The sequence below is a fragment of the Thamnophis elegans genome, chromosome Z, assembly GCF_009769535.1.
Source record: "Thamnophis elegans isolate rThaEle1 chromosome Z, rThaEle1.pri, whole genome shotgun sequence".
NCBI lineage: Eukaryota > Metazoa > Chordata > Lepidosauria > Squamata > Colubridae > Thamnophis > Thamnophis elegans.
Genome location: NC_045558.1, coordinates 6,969,388 through 6,987,083, shown reverse-complemented (window position 1 = coordinate 6,987,083; position 17,696 = coordinate 6,969,388). Strand labels below are relative to the sequence as shown.

Below are 17,696 nucleotides of genomic sequence, written 5' to 3'. Positions count from 1 at the left end.
GTTCTAATCCCACCCTGAAAAGCCAGCTAAGCGATTTTGCGCCAATCACCAGGAGATGGTGAGTTCTAGTCCTACCAAGGCATGAAAGCTGGCTGGTGATTTTGTGTAGTGCTTCTCTCTTAGCCTAATCTCTTAGCCAATCCATGTAGGGGAAATAGCAGGAGGAAGAAGAAGGATGAACTATGTTCACCGCCTTCAGTTATTTGTAATAATAATTAAGGCTGCATAGAAAAATAAAATAATAATAATAAATAAAATAAAATTAAAATAAAGTAAAATAATAAAATAAAGTAAAATTAAATTAAAATAAAGTAAAATAATAAAATAAAATAAAGTAAAATTAAATTAAAAAGGAAATTAATAAAATAAAGTAAAATTAAAATAAAGTAAAATAATAAAATAAAATAATAAAATAAAGTAAAATAATAAAATAAAGTAAAATAAAATTAAAATAAAGTAAAATAATAAAATAAAATAAAGTAAAATAAAATTAAAATAAAATAAAATAATAAAATAAAGTAAAATAAAATTAAAATAAAGTAAAATAATAAAATAAAATAAAGTAAAATTAAATTAAAAAGGAAATTAATAAAATAAAGTAAAATTAAAATAAAGTAAAATAATAAAATAAAATAATAAAATAAAGTAAAATAATAAAATAAAGTAAAATAAAATTAAAATAAAGTAAAATAATAAAATAAAATAAAGTAAAATAAAATTAAAATAAAATAAAATAATAAAATAAAGTAAAATAAAATTAAAATAAAGTAAAATAATAAAATAAAATAAAGTAAAATTAAATTAAAATAAAATAAAATAATAAAATAAAGTAAAATAAAATTAAAATAAAGTAAAATAATAAAATAAAATAAAGTAAAATTAAATTAAAAAGGAAATTAATAAAATAAAGTAAAATTAAAATAAAGTAAAATAATAAAATAAAATAATAAAATAAAGTGAAATAATAAAATAAAGTAAAATAAAATTAAAATAAAGTAAAATAATAAAATAAAATAAAGTAAAATAAAATTAAAATAAAATAAAATAATAAAATAAAGTAAAGTAAAGTAAAGTAAAATAAAATAGTATTTTCACTGTTCTGGACTCCTTACTTTTCTGTTACTTTAGCTGTTGTTGAATCTGCTCCACCTGTTGATGGGAAGTCAGAAACCTAAACCACAACATATGAAGGGAATGTTGAGTATTGTATTTCTCTTCCCAAGCTTGTTTTTACATCTGCCAATATGCTGTCCTGGATGGATTTTCAGGAAATTCAGAGAGTGACACAGACTGGTCATCTTACAAATTCCTCATGGTTTTTATTTGGAAAAAAATGCAGTTCCATCTGAAATACGAGCCGGCAAGTAGGTGCGAGCAAACAGGAAAATGATAGCGAAACAGAGATCAGAATGTCCTGATGGAAAACCAGGGTTTTACCCTTATCTTCTCTTAATTTTCATAAGTCTACCATGGAATATTCAGACATGCAACAGAGCAACTGACCTGTTTTAACCGTGGTTTGTTCTAAAAAAGGGCAAGAGATGACGCATAGCTATACAGCATTTTTTAACATAGTGGTTACTTTATTAAGTGTTAGAAAAAAGAAGTAGAAATTAGAAATTGGGAAAGTAGTATTATGCGTACTTGATGGAAGAAATGTCCTACTGGGTTCAATTCCAAGTGGGGGAAAAGACACTGGAAAAATGGGGGCTGCTGGGAAAGATGGTTTAATGGTGGACAGGAACACATGGCTTGGGCTCCTTAACAGAAAAGGGGGAATCACATGCTTCCAGATGTTGGGTGAAGAAGAAAAGAGAGAAAAAAGGGGCTTGCTGAGAGTTCCTGAGATTTTTATACTCTCTGTTCGGCCCCACCTCTCTGTTTCCTGTTCCTGTGTAAATATTGTATTCTGATTGGTTGTCAGACTCCCAGGGGCGGGGTCTTAGCTAACTTTGTAGATTGTGTATCTTTTGAGTCCCAAGCTTGGTTGAGCATTGCTTCTTCCCAGACGCCCTGTGGTGAGATGGGTTAAGGGCCAGAAGTGGGTTCCTACCAGTTCGCACCTATTCGGTAGAACCGGTTCGTCAAATCTACCGAACCGGTTAGAAGAGGTTCCACCAGTGGACCCGGAAAGCAGGCCACACCTACAGAAGAGGTCCCAAAAATTTTTGAAACCCATCATTGTAAAGGGCTAATACCTATAAGGTCCCTTCCAACTCTATTAATCTGTTATCTACCTTGGGACTATTTACAACCTAGTTCTGAAGTTCTGACACTCAAGCACCTCTGCAGTCACATGATCAAAGTTCACAACCACAATTTATCACCGTTTACAGCTTACCCACAATCACATGATTGTCCTTTGCAACGACTTTGTAAAAACTTTATGAGCCGAGGTGGCGGAGTGGTTAGGGTGCAGTACTGCAGGCCACTTCAGCTGACTGTTATCTGCAGCTCAGCGGTTCTAATCTCACCAGGCTCAAGGTTGACTCAGCCTTCCATCCTTCCGAGGTGGGTGAAATGAGGACCCAGACTGTGGGGGCGATATGCTGACTCTGTAAACTGCTTAGAGAGGGCTGAAAGCCCTATGAAGCGGTATATAAGTCTAACTGCTATTGCTAAAAAAACCAAAACCCCAACATTTCTGGTTTTCAGCAGCATTGTGACCAAAGCGAGTCATTGGATTTGCTTAACAACAATTGGTAAGTTCACCTAATAACTGCCACAAACAAGTATAGGACATTAGCACCTACCCCTCTCCTAGGAGAATGAGATGTTTTAGGAAATATCAAAAAGGCAGAATATTTACCCCTAAAAGGGAGGCAGAAACTCACACACACCCCACTTTTGTCAATGGGCCATTAAGGCTTGAGCCTGTCTACATTAAAAAAAGACCTATCCCCTTCAGGCAGAGCCATTTCATTGCCCTTCATTGCACTGCCCACCAAGTTTCAACCAAACTTAGCACGCAGACAAGCTACAAAGCTAGCTATGACCTCTGACTGCAACCAATCACGATACTCTTCCTGTGCCCCAGGAAGTTCAAATCCCAGAGAGGGCGTAAAACTCAGAGACTCTCAGCATCTCTTCCCCTTTTTCATCTAGGAGCTCCAAGCCATGTGGTCCTGCCCACTATAAAACCATCTTTCCAAACAGCCTCCATGTTTCCAGTGTCTTTTCCCCCACTTGGAACTGAACCCAGAAGGACATTTCTCCCAACACGTTGTAAAATTGGTTCTGGCCCATTTTATGACAGTCGCAATATATGACTGTAATAGGCAGACTTTATTATGATCATATGTTGAGGACTGCCTGTATTTTGGTTATTGGAAGCACATCCCACCATGTTCCTGCCTCCAGAAATAATAAGATAAGAATCATGCGTAAGTGCATTTGCACTACGGGATCTTTATTTTATATTAAACACAACTCCCCAAGTCTTCATATGGGCGTTTTGCCATATTCCATAAGTCTATTAAAATAGCACTGATCTGCCAAGTCAAAAAAAAAAAAAGCAAAATCTGAATATCTGGGGCAAGTTAAAACACATTTGCAAGGTCCTTTTAATTCAGTACAGCTAGTCCTTGACTTATGGCCACAATTGAGCCCAGAATTTATGTTGCTAAATGAGAAATGTGTTAAGTGAATTTTGCCCCATTTTATGATTTATTGCCACATTTGTCAAGTGTGAACCACTGCAGTTGTTAAAATTAATTAGTAACATGGTTGTTAAGTGAATCTAGCTTCTTCATTGACTTTGCTTGTTACTAGATCGCAAAAGGTGGCCACATGACCTCGAACTGTCATAAATACCTGCCAGTTGCCAAGTGTCTAAATTCTGATCATGTGACCAGGAGGATATTTTTACTAGGTATATGTACTGACTTTACAGTGGTAGAGACTAACTTGATTCTGCACCTAATAACGGCAGCAAGACTGTTGGTGGCGCAATACTGGAAGAAGGAAGACTTGCCTACAATCCAAGAATGGACATTGAAAGTCACAAACTTAGCCAAGATGGCTAAAATATCGGCATATCTTAAAGATCACTCAAATGAGAGATATAAACGAGACTGGAAAAAATGGATTGACTATATACAAAGTAAATACGGGACCAAGAAATTCCAGTTAGCCTATGCTTAAGATCAGAAATGATTTAAATTGTTTAAAGTTAGTTCAGCAAGAAGAAGCTAAGGTCAATGCAGAATGTCATTAATTTCTTTATTTATTTATTTTTCTTCAATAGATTTTAGACTGTGTTTGTTAAAAGAGCCGAGGTGGTGCAGTGGTTAAATGCAGCATTGCAGGCTACTTCAGCTGACTGCAGTTCTGCAGTTCAGCTGTTCAAATCTCACCGGCTCAGGGTTGACTCAGCCTTCCATCCTTCCGAGGTGGGTAAAATGAGGACCCGGATTGTTGTTGGGGGCAATATGCTGACTCTGTAAACCGCTTAGAGAGGGCTGAAAGCCCTATGAAGCGGTATATAAGTCTAACTGCTATTGCTATTGCAAAAAATCCATACCGTGTACGGGTTCTGGGAAGTCGGGGAGGGGGAAGTCAGGGGGGTAGGGGGGGTGGAGGGAGGGAGGGAGGGGCACACACACAAAAAAAAAATTGTACTTCGATGTTTTAATGATTGACGAATGATGAAATATTTGTGTTTTAAAAGAAATAAAACCTTTGAATGATTAAAAAAAAGTGTGAAAAATGGCTGTGTCACTTTTTATAAAGTGTCGTAACTTTGAACGATCGCCCAATGAACTGTTGCAAGCCGAGGGCTACCTACATAGAGGGTTTTTTCTCCTTTTCTCCCCCACCCCTCACTGTCAAAAGGAAAGAACACTGCAAGGGATGTCCCAACCATACAATGCTGAAAGACGTCAACACTTAACCAAGACCATCTTTAAAACAATGAACTAAAAGCATCTACGAAACTAACAAGGCGGGCTAAAGACCTCCTTTGGTATTTCCGCATGAATGAATTTAGCGGCCTCTCCATCGTGCCTTTCATGCAACTGATTATTCCAACGTGAAGGAGTCCCTGCTTTATCTGACTGCAACAGGCAGAGGATGCCCAAACGGTTTTAGAAACGATATCAAAGCACGGGAGGAAAAGAGGCAGGCACAGTTGCTAACTCCGGGACACAACAATGGCTCCCTCCAGGCTGGGGGACAACGAAGGTCCAGCAATGAACATCCTTAAGCACTCGGGAGTCAGCTTAAAAGGGCAAAATTGGAAGGCTTTGGAAACCTACTGCAAGGAGCTCCCACAGTTTGGAAACAGATGAAACTGAAGGGGAAAGCTCTCTTAAATTTATACTGCAGCCCAGGCCTGCGGCTCTTAAGTTGATAAACTGTGGTGATTACAAATGAAAGAAAGGCCATTTAAAAAAAAAACATGCTCTTGATTCCGAAGAATCTATAGATCAGTGACGGCGAACCTTTTTCACCTTGAGTGCCAAAAACACACACACGTGTGTCCACCCTCACAATTTAATGCCTCCCCCCCACGCTGTGCCCCCAGCGCATGCGCATGTGAACCCACCCACCCTGCTGCCCCACACATGCGTGCACGGCTTTCTAGGAGTCTGGGGAGGGAGAAAACTCTCCCTCCCACCCGAGGCCCTCCTGAGGCTGGAAACTGCCCATTTTCTGACTTCCTGTGCACTCGCTAGATCCGATTTTCACCCTCCCCAGGCTCCAGAGGCTTTCTAGGAGCTTGGGGAGGGCGGAAAACAGCCCAATGTGCAAACTGGCCTTCCAGGTGGCCCGTTGGGACGTTTTTCTCCCTCCAGCGGCTTTAGGAGGCTTCCTTGAAGCCTCCGGAAGGGGGAAAAAGGGCCAAAAATCAAGGCTGAAAATCAGCTGGCCAGGGCGCACATGTGCGCTGGAGCTGACAGGGCAACACCTTACGTGCCCTCGGAAATGGCTCCGTGTGCCACCTGTGGTACGCATGCCATAGGTTTGCCATCAGAGCCGAGGTGGCGTAGTGGTTAGAGTGCAGCACTGCAGGCTACTTCAGCTGACTGCAGTTTTGTAGTTCGGCTGTTCAAATCTCACCGGCTCAAGGTTGACTCAGCCTTCCATCCTTCCGAGGTGGGTGAAATGAGGACCCGGATTGTTGTTGGGGGCAACATGCTGACTCTGTAAACCGCTTAGAGAGGGCTGAAAGCCCTATGAAGCGGTATATAAGTCTAACTGCTATTGCTATCATGGATATACAGGAACTCTTATTATAAACCTGAAATGTTCAAAGCAGGTTTTGATGGTGAGGGAGGAGGAGAGAGGGAAAGAAGGGAGGGAGGTAAAGAAAGAGGAGGGAAGAAAGGAGAAGTGGGAAACAGGGAAAGAAAGGTAAAAGGAAAAGGAAAGAAGAGGGGGGCAGGGGGGGCAAGGAAGGAACGCCCCACTCAATAGGAAAATTCTGATTGGGGAAAGTTAGTCCTCAAGTCAGAAGCACTAAAGCACTATTCACACATCCAATTAAATCACTGGATGTTTCATCATTGCTTGCTGAATGAAACCACAATGGGAGTGTGGCACAAACATCACAGTAAACCCTAGATCATGGAAGAGTATCGGTTCACCAGCACATGGAGCCATTAGCAAAGGGAAGATTCGAATCCAGGATTCCAACATTAGACCCCGTTTTTTTTCTTCCTCCACCTCTCTCCCCCCCCACACACACAGCTTACCTTCCCCTCTCTTGAGAGAGGAGATAAACAGAATCTGAATTTCTGGTCCTGCATTAAAATCATTTTCAAGCTGAGTTGTGATTTTGCTCAAGCATCCCGCTTCCACACGGCTACACAGCTCCCTCCGCTAACAAACATTGTTTAAATGACAGAGAGTGAGAGAGAGGACGGTCTAGAAACCATTATATTTCTCTGTTAGAAATAGAGAGTTGTGTGTGGCCTGGAAATTACTATAGCAGAAGCTAAGAAGTGCAGCTAAAAACCCCTCCACCTGTTCCAAATTCACCAAAGGGAAACCGAGGCAGAAATGGGCTGTAAAAAAAGGGGGAAAGACAAAAAAGCTGCAGCAAATGTGTTTCTCTAGGATCAGGGAAAATATGGCCCCTTTATCCCCCATGAACTTCAATTCCCAGAATTCCCAGGAGTTCTGAGAATGGCTGGCTCAGGAATTCTGGGCGTTGAAGTCCACAGGACCTAAAAGGGTATATATAGTTCCCCAGCCCTGCATCTAAGGGGTGTCCTGGTAGCAGAGCACAGTCTCACAATAACCACCACTCAATCCAAATTGAACAGCGGGGAATATTTACACGGAGAAACGCCGTTCGACACTCAATAAATTTCAGTTCAGTTGAATCTACTTAGCCAGACAATCTGGAGTTCTGCACTTCTGTGGGCTCTCTCCAAAGGTTTGATGGATACTCACCAGCAATCTGGACTGACCCATCTTCTCCCAGTAGGATATTGCCAGCTTTCACATCCCTAGGAAAAAGAAAAGAAGAAAGAAAGAAAGGAGGATGGGAGGGAGGAAAGGGAAAGGAAGAAAAAGAATGGAAAAAAGAAAATAGGGAGGGAGGAAAGAAAAGAAGTAAGAAAGGAAGGAAGGGAAAGGAGGGAGGGAAGAGAAAGAAAGGAGGGAGGGAGGAAAGGAAAGATGAAAGGAAGGAAGAAAGGAAGGAAGGAAGAGAAAGGAGGGAGTAAGGAAGAAAAGAAAAAAAATAGGGAGGGAGGGAGGGAGGGAGGGAGAGGGAGAGAAAAAGAGAAAGAAAATATAGCCATGAGTATGGATGCAGATTCTTTGTTTCCTTCCCATTGCGGCATGGCGCTCCATGACTTAGGCCAAGGGTACCTGCGAGACCACCTACTGCCACCGGTAGCCTCCACCATCCAGTGCAATCCCACAGAGTTGGCCTCCTCAGGGTGCCATCGGCCAGGCAGTGTCGGCTAGCGACCCCCAGGGAGAGAGCCTTCTCTGTGGGAGCGCCTTCCCTCTGGAATGAGCTGCCCCCGGAGCTTCGTATAATCCACGACCTCCGGTCCTTCCGACGCGCCCTAAAAAGTTGGCTTTTCCAGCAAGCCAGCCTGGCCTGACTTATGACGCGTAAGCATTTATCATCGTTGCAGCATCAAAATTCGGATGTTTGGTAACCGTCAAGGTACAGGCAGTCCTCCATTAACAACCATTCGCTTAGTGACCATTTGAAGTTACACTGGCACCGGGAAAAAAGTCATATTTATGACGGCTGCATATCACGTGATCCCCTTTTGCGACCTCCTGACAGGAAACGTCAATAGGGAAGCCAGATTTAGACTTAAGACTCAGAATAGCTTTGTCGTCACTTTGAATGTACACATTAAAATGAAATTCCATCGCTTTCAAGGGGTCACCACCTCTAATATGCACCACTACACAAACACGTAACAAGATTCACTTGCCAACCGGGTTACTAACTTTAACGACTGCATTGATTCACTTCACAATTGCGGCAAGAAAAGTTGTACAATGGGGCTAAAGTCACTTAACAACTGTCTCGCTTAGCAATGGAAAAGTTTGGGTTCCATGGTGGTCAAGGGCTAGCTGTATTCTCCAAGCCAACAAAAAAGAATGGATTTGGGTGTTGTGGCCCACCAGTGGCCAGCAGATCTGGCAGCAGATTCGGATGGTGAGGAGGAAGATGGGCCAGTCCTGGAGTCTGGGGAAGGCTCTGATGAGGGCTCTGTGCCAGAGGCAGAGAGAGGGCCAGGGCCGTATGCCAGTTATCAGCTGCCTTCAGAGTCGACATCAGGAAGAACAGCTGGAGCCTGTTCCCAGTGTGCGCATGCACAGAGTGGCCAGATGAAGGGAACAGCTAAAGAACAGGGGTTGACCTGGGAGTAAGGCCACAGGTGGACGATGGATGGCCCCTCCCAGAGGAAACAAAAGAGGAGCAAAAGGGGAGTGGAGTTTTCAGGAGGCAATTAGTTCGCTTAATTAGTTCGTGACTCTCCGAGACTCCTTGCCATGTTTTGTAGATATCGGCCCATCAGCTCTCCAAGCCAGATAAGGTCTGTGACCATAAATCCTCCCTTGAAAGACTTTGCTGGCTGTGAAGGAGCAGAACACACAGTCAATTAATAAAAGGGTTTTTTGTCGGGACAAGGAGTTTGCTTCATGCTGTTGGGAAGCCTGGGAACAGAACAATGGAGCAAATCGGTTATCTCTCTGAAGATGAAGCTGCCAAATGGAGGTTTCTATCCTTTGGGAAATCCCCAGGATTTCAAGCTTTTAAAAAAACACTAAAATTCTGGATTTTTGTCTGCGACTTTAACGATGCACTTGGTGTTTCCCAATATTGCTAGAATAGAACAGAGGTTTCAAAGAAAGTTACTAACCTCAGCACCCGGCTTCCTTGGATTCAACAGGACCTAACTGACCTTGGCTAATTTTTAATTAAGCAGGCTTAAACCTGGTTAATACTTGGATAAAAGATTACCAGGAAATCAATCAATCCATCAATCAGAATGGAGCTGGAAGGGACCTTTAAGGTCATCTAGTTCAACCCTCTCCTCGAGCAGGAGACTCTGTACCACTACAGACAAATGACTGTCCAGTCTTCTTGAAAGCCTCCAATGTTGGACCAATCACAACTTCTGGAGGCAAGTTGTTCCACTGGTTAATTGTTCCCGCTATTAGAAGTTTCTCCTTCATTCCAGGTTGCTCCTCTCCTTGATTAGCTTCCATCCATTACTTCTTGTCCTGCCTTCTGGTGCTTTGGAAAATTGTTTGACCTCCTCATCTATGTGGCAGCCCCTCAAATATTGGAAGACTGCTATCATGTCATTCCTGGTCTCCTTACTTTTATCTGAGAGTAGGTGGAAGATTAATGTTTACTGGGGGTGGTGGGGGGAGCCCAAAAAGCTGAATAGGAATCTTCATAGAGCCACTTCCCATCGGCTGGTTTTACATTTTTTAATTCTTGGCAACTTTTTGTGCCACAATCCACTGCTCTATTTCGTTTTGGCCAGTGTCCCTCGCAACCAGCTAGTGGAAAGTGTGAAAAAATGCCCACCAATTAGTGCTCCAGGTCAGTGGCGGGATTCGGTTCTGTGAGCATGGTGTGGCTTGGTAGGCATGGCTTGGTGGACATGGTAGGGGAAGGATACTGTAAAATCTACATTCCCTCCCAATCAGCTGGGACTCAGGAGGCAGCAAATAGATGGGGGCGGGGCCAGCCAGAGGTGGTATTTGCCAGTTCTCCAAACTACTCAAAATTTCCGCTACCGGTTCTCCAGAACTGGTCAGAACCTGCTGATCACCATCTCTGGTATTCCATCATCTGTATCCCATCATCTACGTTCGTGCCAGATTATGTCTGGCAATGACAAAGAAGCGGAACAAATATGCTTATGGGCTTGTTCCGCTGCATCTCACATTGCAAATGACAAGGGTGGTGTTGATGGATTGAAGACAATTGCCTTCAGAGCATGGAGAGAGTCCATTCCTGGAGACGAAGTCCTTTCTCCTCCCCATACTCCAAGGACAAGGCAGTGTCCATATCAACAAGTCAAGATTCCCATTATCCAAAGGACATCCAAAAAAGAGACCCTTCTTCCCAAAGGCCACAAAACGGTGCACTACATCAATTCAAACTACATTCCAACTCAAGATGTAGGCTCTTTAAAAATTGGTGCAGCATGCAAATCAAGGCAATATGGCTTGTTCAACGAAGTGGGGGGTGGTTTACAATTTGTTGTTATCTTAGGATTGTCTGTGAAAATGGGTCTCCTTGCTGACTGGACACTTTAAAGAGAGGCTTTCTCATCTTCTGTCGTGTTTTAAAGAGGCATCGCTTGGGATGCATCTTTGAATCTCCTCTAAGGAAAACAGCGTTTTGGCAGGAATACCCAATACTCCATAAGCTCAGGATCCAAAAGGATCTCAACAGACTTGAACACAGGACTCTGTTTAACAAAATGAAATTCAATGGTGAAAAAAATAAGGTTTTATGTTTAGGCAAGAAAACCCAAATGCATCGGTATAGTACAGGTGATAACTGGCTCAATAGTAGTAACTGTGAAAGGGATCTTGGGAGTACTAATGGACAACCATTTAAATAGGAGCCAGCCGTGTGCAGGAGCTGCCAAAAAAGCCAACACAGTTCTAGGCTGCATAAACAGAGGGATAGAATCAAGATCAGGTGAAGGGTTAATACCACTTTATAATGCCTTGGTAAGGCCACACTTGGAATACTGCATTCAGTTTTGGTTGCCATGATGTAGAAAAAGATGTGGAGACTCTAGAAAGAGTGCAGAGAAGAGCAACAAAGAGGATTAGGGGACTGGAGGATAAAACATATGAAGAACAGTTGCAGGAACTGGGAATGTCCAGTTTAGTGAAAAGAAGGAGTAGAGGTGACATGATAGCAGTTTTTTCCAAAATCTCAGGGGTTGCCACAAAGAAGAGGGGGACAAATCTATTTTCCAAAACACTTGAAGGCAGGATAAAAAGCAACAGATGAGAACTAATCAAGGAGAGAAACAACCTTGAACTAAGGTGAAATTTCCTGACAGTTGAGAACAATTAATCAGTGGGGTGACTTGTTTCCAGAAGTTGTGGGTGCTTAATCCTAGAAATTTTAAGAAGAGTCTGGACAACCATTTGTGTTGAAATGGTGTAGGGTTTCCTGCTTGAGCAGGAGGTTGGACTAGAAGACCTCCAAGGTCCCTTCCAACTTTGTTAAGTCTGTTGTTTTGTTAACAGGGGGCTCAAGGTTCAACTCCCAAAAAGAAAAGAGGGAATTCGGAGCTGAGATGAAGATTTTGGTGCTCACTTAACAGGAAAACCTGCTGCTGTAGGATCACAGCATGGAAAGAAGTGATCCCTTGTTCCTCTAACCCTCATAATCACATTAAGCGATTTAACTGTGCCAATTGAGATTTCATTTACTGGCAACAGCAGAGCCGTCAATCAACACCAGGTTTCAATCAGTTCCATCGTGTTGTGGTCTTGAATCAACATCAAGAGAGCACAAGTACAGCTCTTGTGTTCTGGTGTCTTAATCTTCTCTTGGCACGTTTTATTCACCCTGGATTTCGCCTTTTATGATCCCAAGAGCAACTACCGTGTTTTTCAAAGTATAAGACGCACCTTTTTCTTCCAAAAAAGATGCTGAAAATCTGGGTGTGTCTTATACACTGAATACAGCATTTTTGGCCACCTGAAACCCCGCCCTCCTTCATAAAAATGGATGGGTAGAGGGTTTGGGAGGCCTGCAAAGTTCTCCTGAAAGCTGGGGAGGGAAAAACAAGCGAAAAGCAGGCTGCTTTTGCTCTATTTTTGCCCCTGCCCCCAGGAGCACTCTACAAGCCTCCTAAACACTATGTGTGCCCCCCCCTTTTTTTTTTGCAAAAAACGGGCTGTTTTTTGCTCATTTTTGCCCCCCCCCCAGTCCCCAGGAGCAATTTGCAGGCCTCTCAAGCTCTCTGCATGCCCCGTTTTTCACAAAAAAACGAGGCATGCAGAGAGTTTGGGAAGCCTGCAGAGTGCAAAAACTTTATTTTAAAATTTACCTCTTCAAAATCCTTGTGCGTCTTATAATTCGAAAAATACGTTAAGTGTGAAAAATGGTGATGTCACTTTTTTCAGTCCTGTTTTAACGGTCACTGAACAAATAATTGCAAGATAAATTGGCACAAAATCCCCCAAGGAACTTCTCAGGCTGAGGGGGGTATGGGGATTTGAACCCAGATCTCCCCGCTCCTAACCCAGCATCTTCCCCACTAGGCCCTGCGACCTTTAATGGGATCAGATGTCTCTTCAGTTGCAGGTATCTCATAACTGCGTAATCATCAGTGCATTCTACACCAAAGGACACCCAAGGGAGGAAAAGGGCAAAATTCCAGCTTTCCCTCCGATCGACTGCAGACTATGGTGGTAGATTTTGTAGCTGTGTTGCAAGGCAGATAGTCCTCGACTTACAACGGTCCGCATAGCGACCTTCAAAGCTACAATGGCACTGAAAACTGGTGACCGTTCTTCATAGTTATGACCTTTGTATCAACCCCACGATCCTGTGATCAAAATTTAGATGCTTATATTTATAACGGTTTCAGTGTCCAAGGGGTCATGTGATTCGCTTTGGCCACCTTCCGATAAGCGAAGTCATTGGGGAAGCCAGATACACTTCACAACCCAGGTTACTAACTTATGAACAGCAGTGGTTCGTTTAAGAGCTGTGGCCAAAAAAGTTATAAAACACGCTGAATACAGCAACTTTGGCCTCACGAAGCCCCGCCCACTTCACAAAAATGGACTTGCAGAGGTTTGGGGAGGCATGCAAAGTGCTCCTGGGGGGGTTGGGAGAGCAAAAACGAGCAGAAAATGGGCTGTTTTTTGCTCCTTTTTGTCCCCCTCCAGCACCCAGGAGCACTCTACAAGCCTCCTAAAGGCTATGCATGCCTTTTTTGTGTGTGTGAAAAATGGGTCTTTTTTGCTTGTTTTTGCCACCCCAACACCCAGGAACACTTTTCAGGCATCTCAAAATCTCTGCATGCCCCATTTTTCACAAAAAAAGTGATGCGTCTTATACTCCAAAAAATACGGTAAGTAGGTAAATAAACTAAAAGACCCCAGCACTTCTCCACCAGCCATCAGTACCCAGGCATAAATTACCTCCAAGGTTAACATTAGACCAACAACCAAGTAAACAATACCCCAATCAGTGGTGAAATCTATTTTTTTTGCCCACCGGTTCTGTGGGCGTGGCTTGGTGATGGTGGTGATGGTCATATGGGTGGGCATGGCCAACTTTTTTTCACTTTTTAAAGCATTTTTTTTCCTGCCTATTTGGCTGAACCTGCAGGGGGAAAAATGCTTTAAAAAGCGGGGTGGGGAGCTTCTGACGATTGCGCGGCTCACAGCTGATCCTCGGAAGCTTTTTTTTTAACCTACTACTTGCAGAACCAACGGCAATCGTCCCCTACCGGTTCAGCCGAACCGGGAGGATTTCACCTCGATCCCAATCACAAACTGCCAAAGATCCAAAAGCCCAACCCAAAAGCCTCTAAGACCACCCCCACCAACACTGACAGGCAAGCCGCTAGAATATAGGCTGGCAGCAAGCTGCACTCCTCGATGATGCTACCTAGTTTGCGTAGTGAAATGTCTGCAAGAGAAGAAGCAAGGACCCCTCAATTAATCAGTGGAATGACTTTCCCCCAGAAGCTATGGGAGCCCCAACACCCAAGGTTCTTAAAAAGAGATTAGGCAACTGTTTGTCTGAAATGGCACGGGGTCTCTTGCTTGAGAGAAGGAGAACAAAAAGCATTTTAAAGCTGTTGAGGTTGAGAAATATTGTTTTAATGTACATTAAGTGCATAAGTGACACCGAGCTGGCCACGCCCACCCTAGCCATGTATACTTGCCCCCCCCCCCCCCCCCGAGGTCAAACACAACCCTTGATGCAGCCCTCAATGAAATTGAGTTTGAAAACCAGGGCTGTCAAACTCAATTTCATTGAGGGCTGCATCAGGGTTGTGTTTGACCTCGGGGGGCCAAGTGTACATGGCTAGGGTGGGCATGGCCAGCTCGATGTCACTTATTCCGGGGGCGCCTGTGGTGGTCTGAGGACTCTGCCGGTGAAAACAGGTCCCCGAACTCCATATTCACTCACGACGGCCTCCTGCAAACCTCCGCAAGCAAAAATGGAGCCGAGGAAGAGCTCCGTTTTTGCTGGTAGATTTCGCTGTTCCAAGGGTGGCCCTGCAGGCCAGATCTAAGCACCCTGTGGGCAGGATCTGGCCCCTGGGCCTTGAGTTTGACACCCCTGTTTTAAATAATCACTTTCCCTTCTTCCAATGAAGGAAGCTCTAAGCTCTAAGGTTTTTCAGCCTTCTGGGCAACCCAAACTATGCAGAACAGGGGTGTCAAACTCAATCATGTCGCGGGTCCGGTTGTCATGTTGTCATGGTGGTTTTTTTGCCTTTGCGGAACTGGGGTGGGTGTGGCTTGCACCGGCCCACAGGCTGCCAGTTGACAGGCCTGATGTAGCCTTTTCAGATCGAGATAGGCTACTGGAAGGCGGTTTTAAACATTGTTCGTTCTTAAGCTTGCCAGAATTAAGGTTCAGCCATGCAGGAGCTAATCATAAAGAGACTGGCGCCTGACAAGAAGGGACCACTTGCTTCCTGACAAGTCAATCATGAATCCCACGACTGGCAGCCAATCAGAAAGCGATGCCCGATGGGAGGATGCTGCAACCTCAACAAATTGTCTGCCCTTTTCATACAATGTTGCCACCAAATCCTTCCTGACATTTTTTGAAACCAGAAACTAACATGGCTCTATGTCTGGCAGCTGTCAATCTTGCCTGAGTTCCTGTTTCCTTATTGGCAGAAGTCATTCTATGTCTTCAGTCATCAATAAGCACAAAGAGATAAACCACATTTACACACCATTCAAAAAAAGACTAATGAAAGCCCAGGAAGGAAACAGAAACACTAGAACACATTGTTTCCAGCAGCCAGTGCCCAGTAAGCAGGGATTAACACCAGACAAACAAATGGGGGAGATTGCAGCTGGGAATTCAGAGCTCTGGTTCTTCATGGATAGGGAAAAGGTGGACGCATCAGCGATCTGAAGCAATGCGATCTGAACCTGAGACCCACCTGTGGATTTGCCCATTCTTATGCAGGTACTCCAGTCCTTCCAGAACTTCCTTGAGGATTGTGGCTATTACAGGCTCATCCAGGACGCCATTCTTATGTTCTCCTTTGGCTACAATGTGCTTGATCACATCCAGAACAGAACCTATGTCGATAAGGAGAAAAGGCTTTATTAAGTGAAAGAAAGAAGATTCTTCTGAGAATTGTGATCATAAGTCGAGAACTATCTGTACAACAGCTGGATTCATGGTTTTCCCTAAACCTGAATCAGACAAATGATGTGATAGCTTAGTAAAGATATGGGAAGCATGGATCTCAGGTTGCAAGCACCTCTAATCTACATTTACTCCCTATGTAAAAATGGCATTTACGTCAGAGCTGGGAGGGAACCTTTAGAGCAGGGATGTCAAACTCAATTTGATTGAGGGCCGCATCAGAGTTGTGTTTAACCTGGAGGGTGGGTGCAGGGTGGATGTGGCCATGGTGGGCATGGCCAGCTCGACCTCACTGGTGTTATGGGGGCCCCTGCCAATGAAAACAGGCTCCTGAGAGAGGGAAAAGCAGAGGAAGAATTGGAGGGAATGTAAGAGTAGGAGAGAGGGGAGGAAAAGGAAGAAGAGGGGAAGGGTAGAGGAGAGGAAGGGGAAGGAGACAAGGGAAAGGAGAGGAGGAAGGAAGGAGAGAAGAAAGGGAAGAAAGGGGGGAAGGAAGGAGGGAGGGAAGCAAGGAGGGAAGGAAGGAGGGAAGGAAGGAGAGAAGGAGAGAAGAAAGGAGGGAAGGAAGGAGGGAAGGAAGGAGAGAAGGAAGGGGGGAAGGAAGGAGGGAAGGAAGGAGGAAAGGAAGGAAAGAAGGAGAGAAGAAAGGAGGGAAGGAAGGAGGGAAGGAAGGAGGGAAGGAAGGAGGGAAGGAGAGAAGGAGAGAAGAAAGGAGGGAGGGAAGGGGGAAGGAGGGAGGGAAGGAAGGAGGGAAGGAAGGAAGGAAAGAAGGAGAGAAGAAAGGAGGGAAGGAAGGAGGGAAGGAAGGAAGAAGTAGGATTGTTGTAAAATAAGAGGGGTTTATGGGATGGTAAGAAAGCAATTTCAATTATATTGTCAACTGTAGGGGAGAAAAATTGTTACAAATACATATTATTAATAACAGTTATGAGATCATATAATTGTGAATGTATATATGAGAAATAAAAATTTAATAAAAAAAGAAAAAAGAAAACAGGCTCCTGAGCTCTGTTTTCACATGCAACAGCTTCCTGCAATCCTCTGCCAGCGAAAATGGAGTTTGGGAGGGCTATCCGCAGTCCTCCCGAGCACCGATTTTGCTGGCAGGGGCACCGCGGGCTGGTCCTTTGTTGTTTCCAGAGCAGTCCCGCGGGCCAGATCTAAGCCCCCCCATGGGCCGGATCTGGTCCCCGGATGTCTTGAGTTTGACTCCTCCGCTTTAGAGGAATACCACATTGAAAAAGAAAAAATATCCTTCTCAATCCTCCTAAACTTTTCAATGTGAAATTTAAATATTTCTCGTGCAGAATTCACTAAGTTACTAAACCTTTCACCTTTTTCTACCATTTAAGGTAGTGCAGCTTCCACTGTTTACTGCTGCAATCCGTGTATTTTGACATAATAAGTCTACCTTGACTGCTCCTAAGTCAAACGTTGGTTGGCTGAACAGGTTTGCTGAAAGGTTTTGGAAGCTGAATCATCATCTTTAAAATTGGTTTATTTTAATCTTTTTTTTTTCTTTAAAGCCCTAAACAAAAACAAAAAAAAACATCCCAGAAAACTTGCAACCGAGGCTGAATTCAAAAGAAAAGGTACAGATTTTATTTGGTTGAGGTAGTCAATTAAAGCCACAGGGTGCAGGAGGAAGCACGTTTAGGCTTGTTATAGGTGACCTGACAGCTAAAATCCATTCAACTACGCCTTATTGAAAATTAAGATTTAAAAGTATTTATCTTGATGGCGGCTTAAGCCCAAGTGACAGCCTAAGAATAGCCAACTCAAAATAGACTTATTACAAGGGACATTTTTGCACGGTTTAAAATTGTTTTCTGCCTGACATTCCAGAAATACTACTTTCAAGACCTTT

At 43.4% G+C, this 17,696-nt stretch overlaps 1 protein-coding gene across 1 annotated transcript in view; it reads right to left on the bottom strand.

Moving 5' to 3' along the window:
• The window catches only part of OXSR1 (oxidative stress responsive kinase 1), a 102,250-nt gene that overhangs the window by 42,951 nt on the left and 41,603 nt on the right, over positions 1–17,696 (bottom strand). The window contains exons 4-5 of the mRNA XM_032237757.1: positions 15,618–15,759; positions 7,399–7,454 (exon numbers count right to left, since the gene is read on the bottom strand). Coding sequence (XP_032093648.1) covers positions 7,399–7,454; positions 15,618–15,759 — 198 coding nt within the window. The remainder of the gene's footprint in view (positions 1–7,398; positions 7,455–15,617; positions 15,760–17,696) is intronic.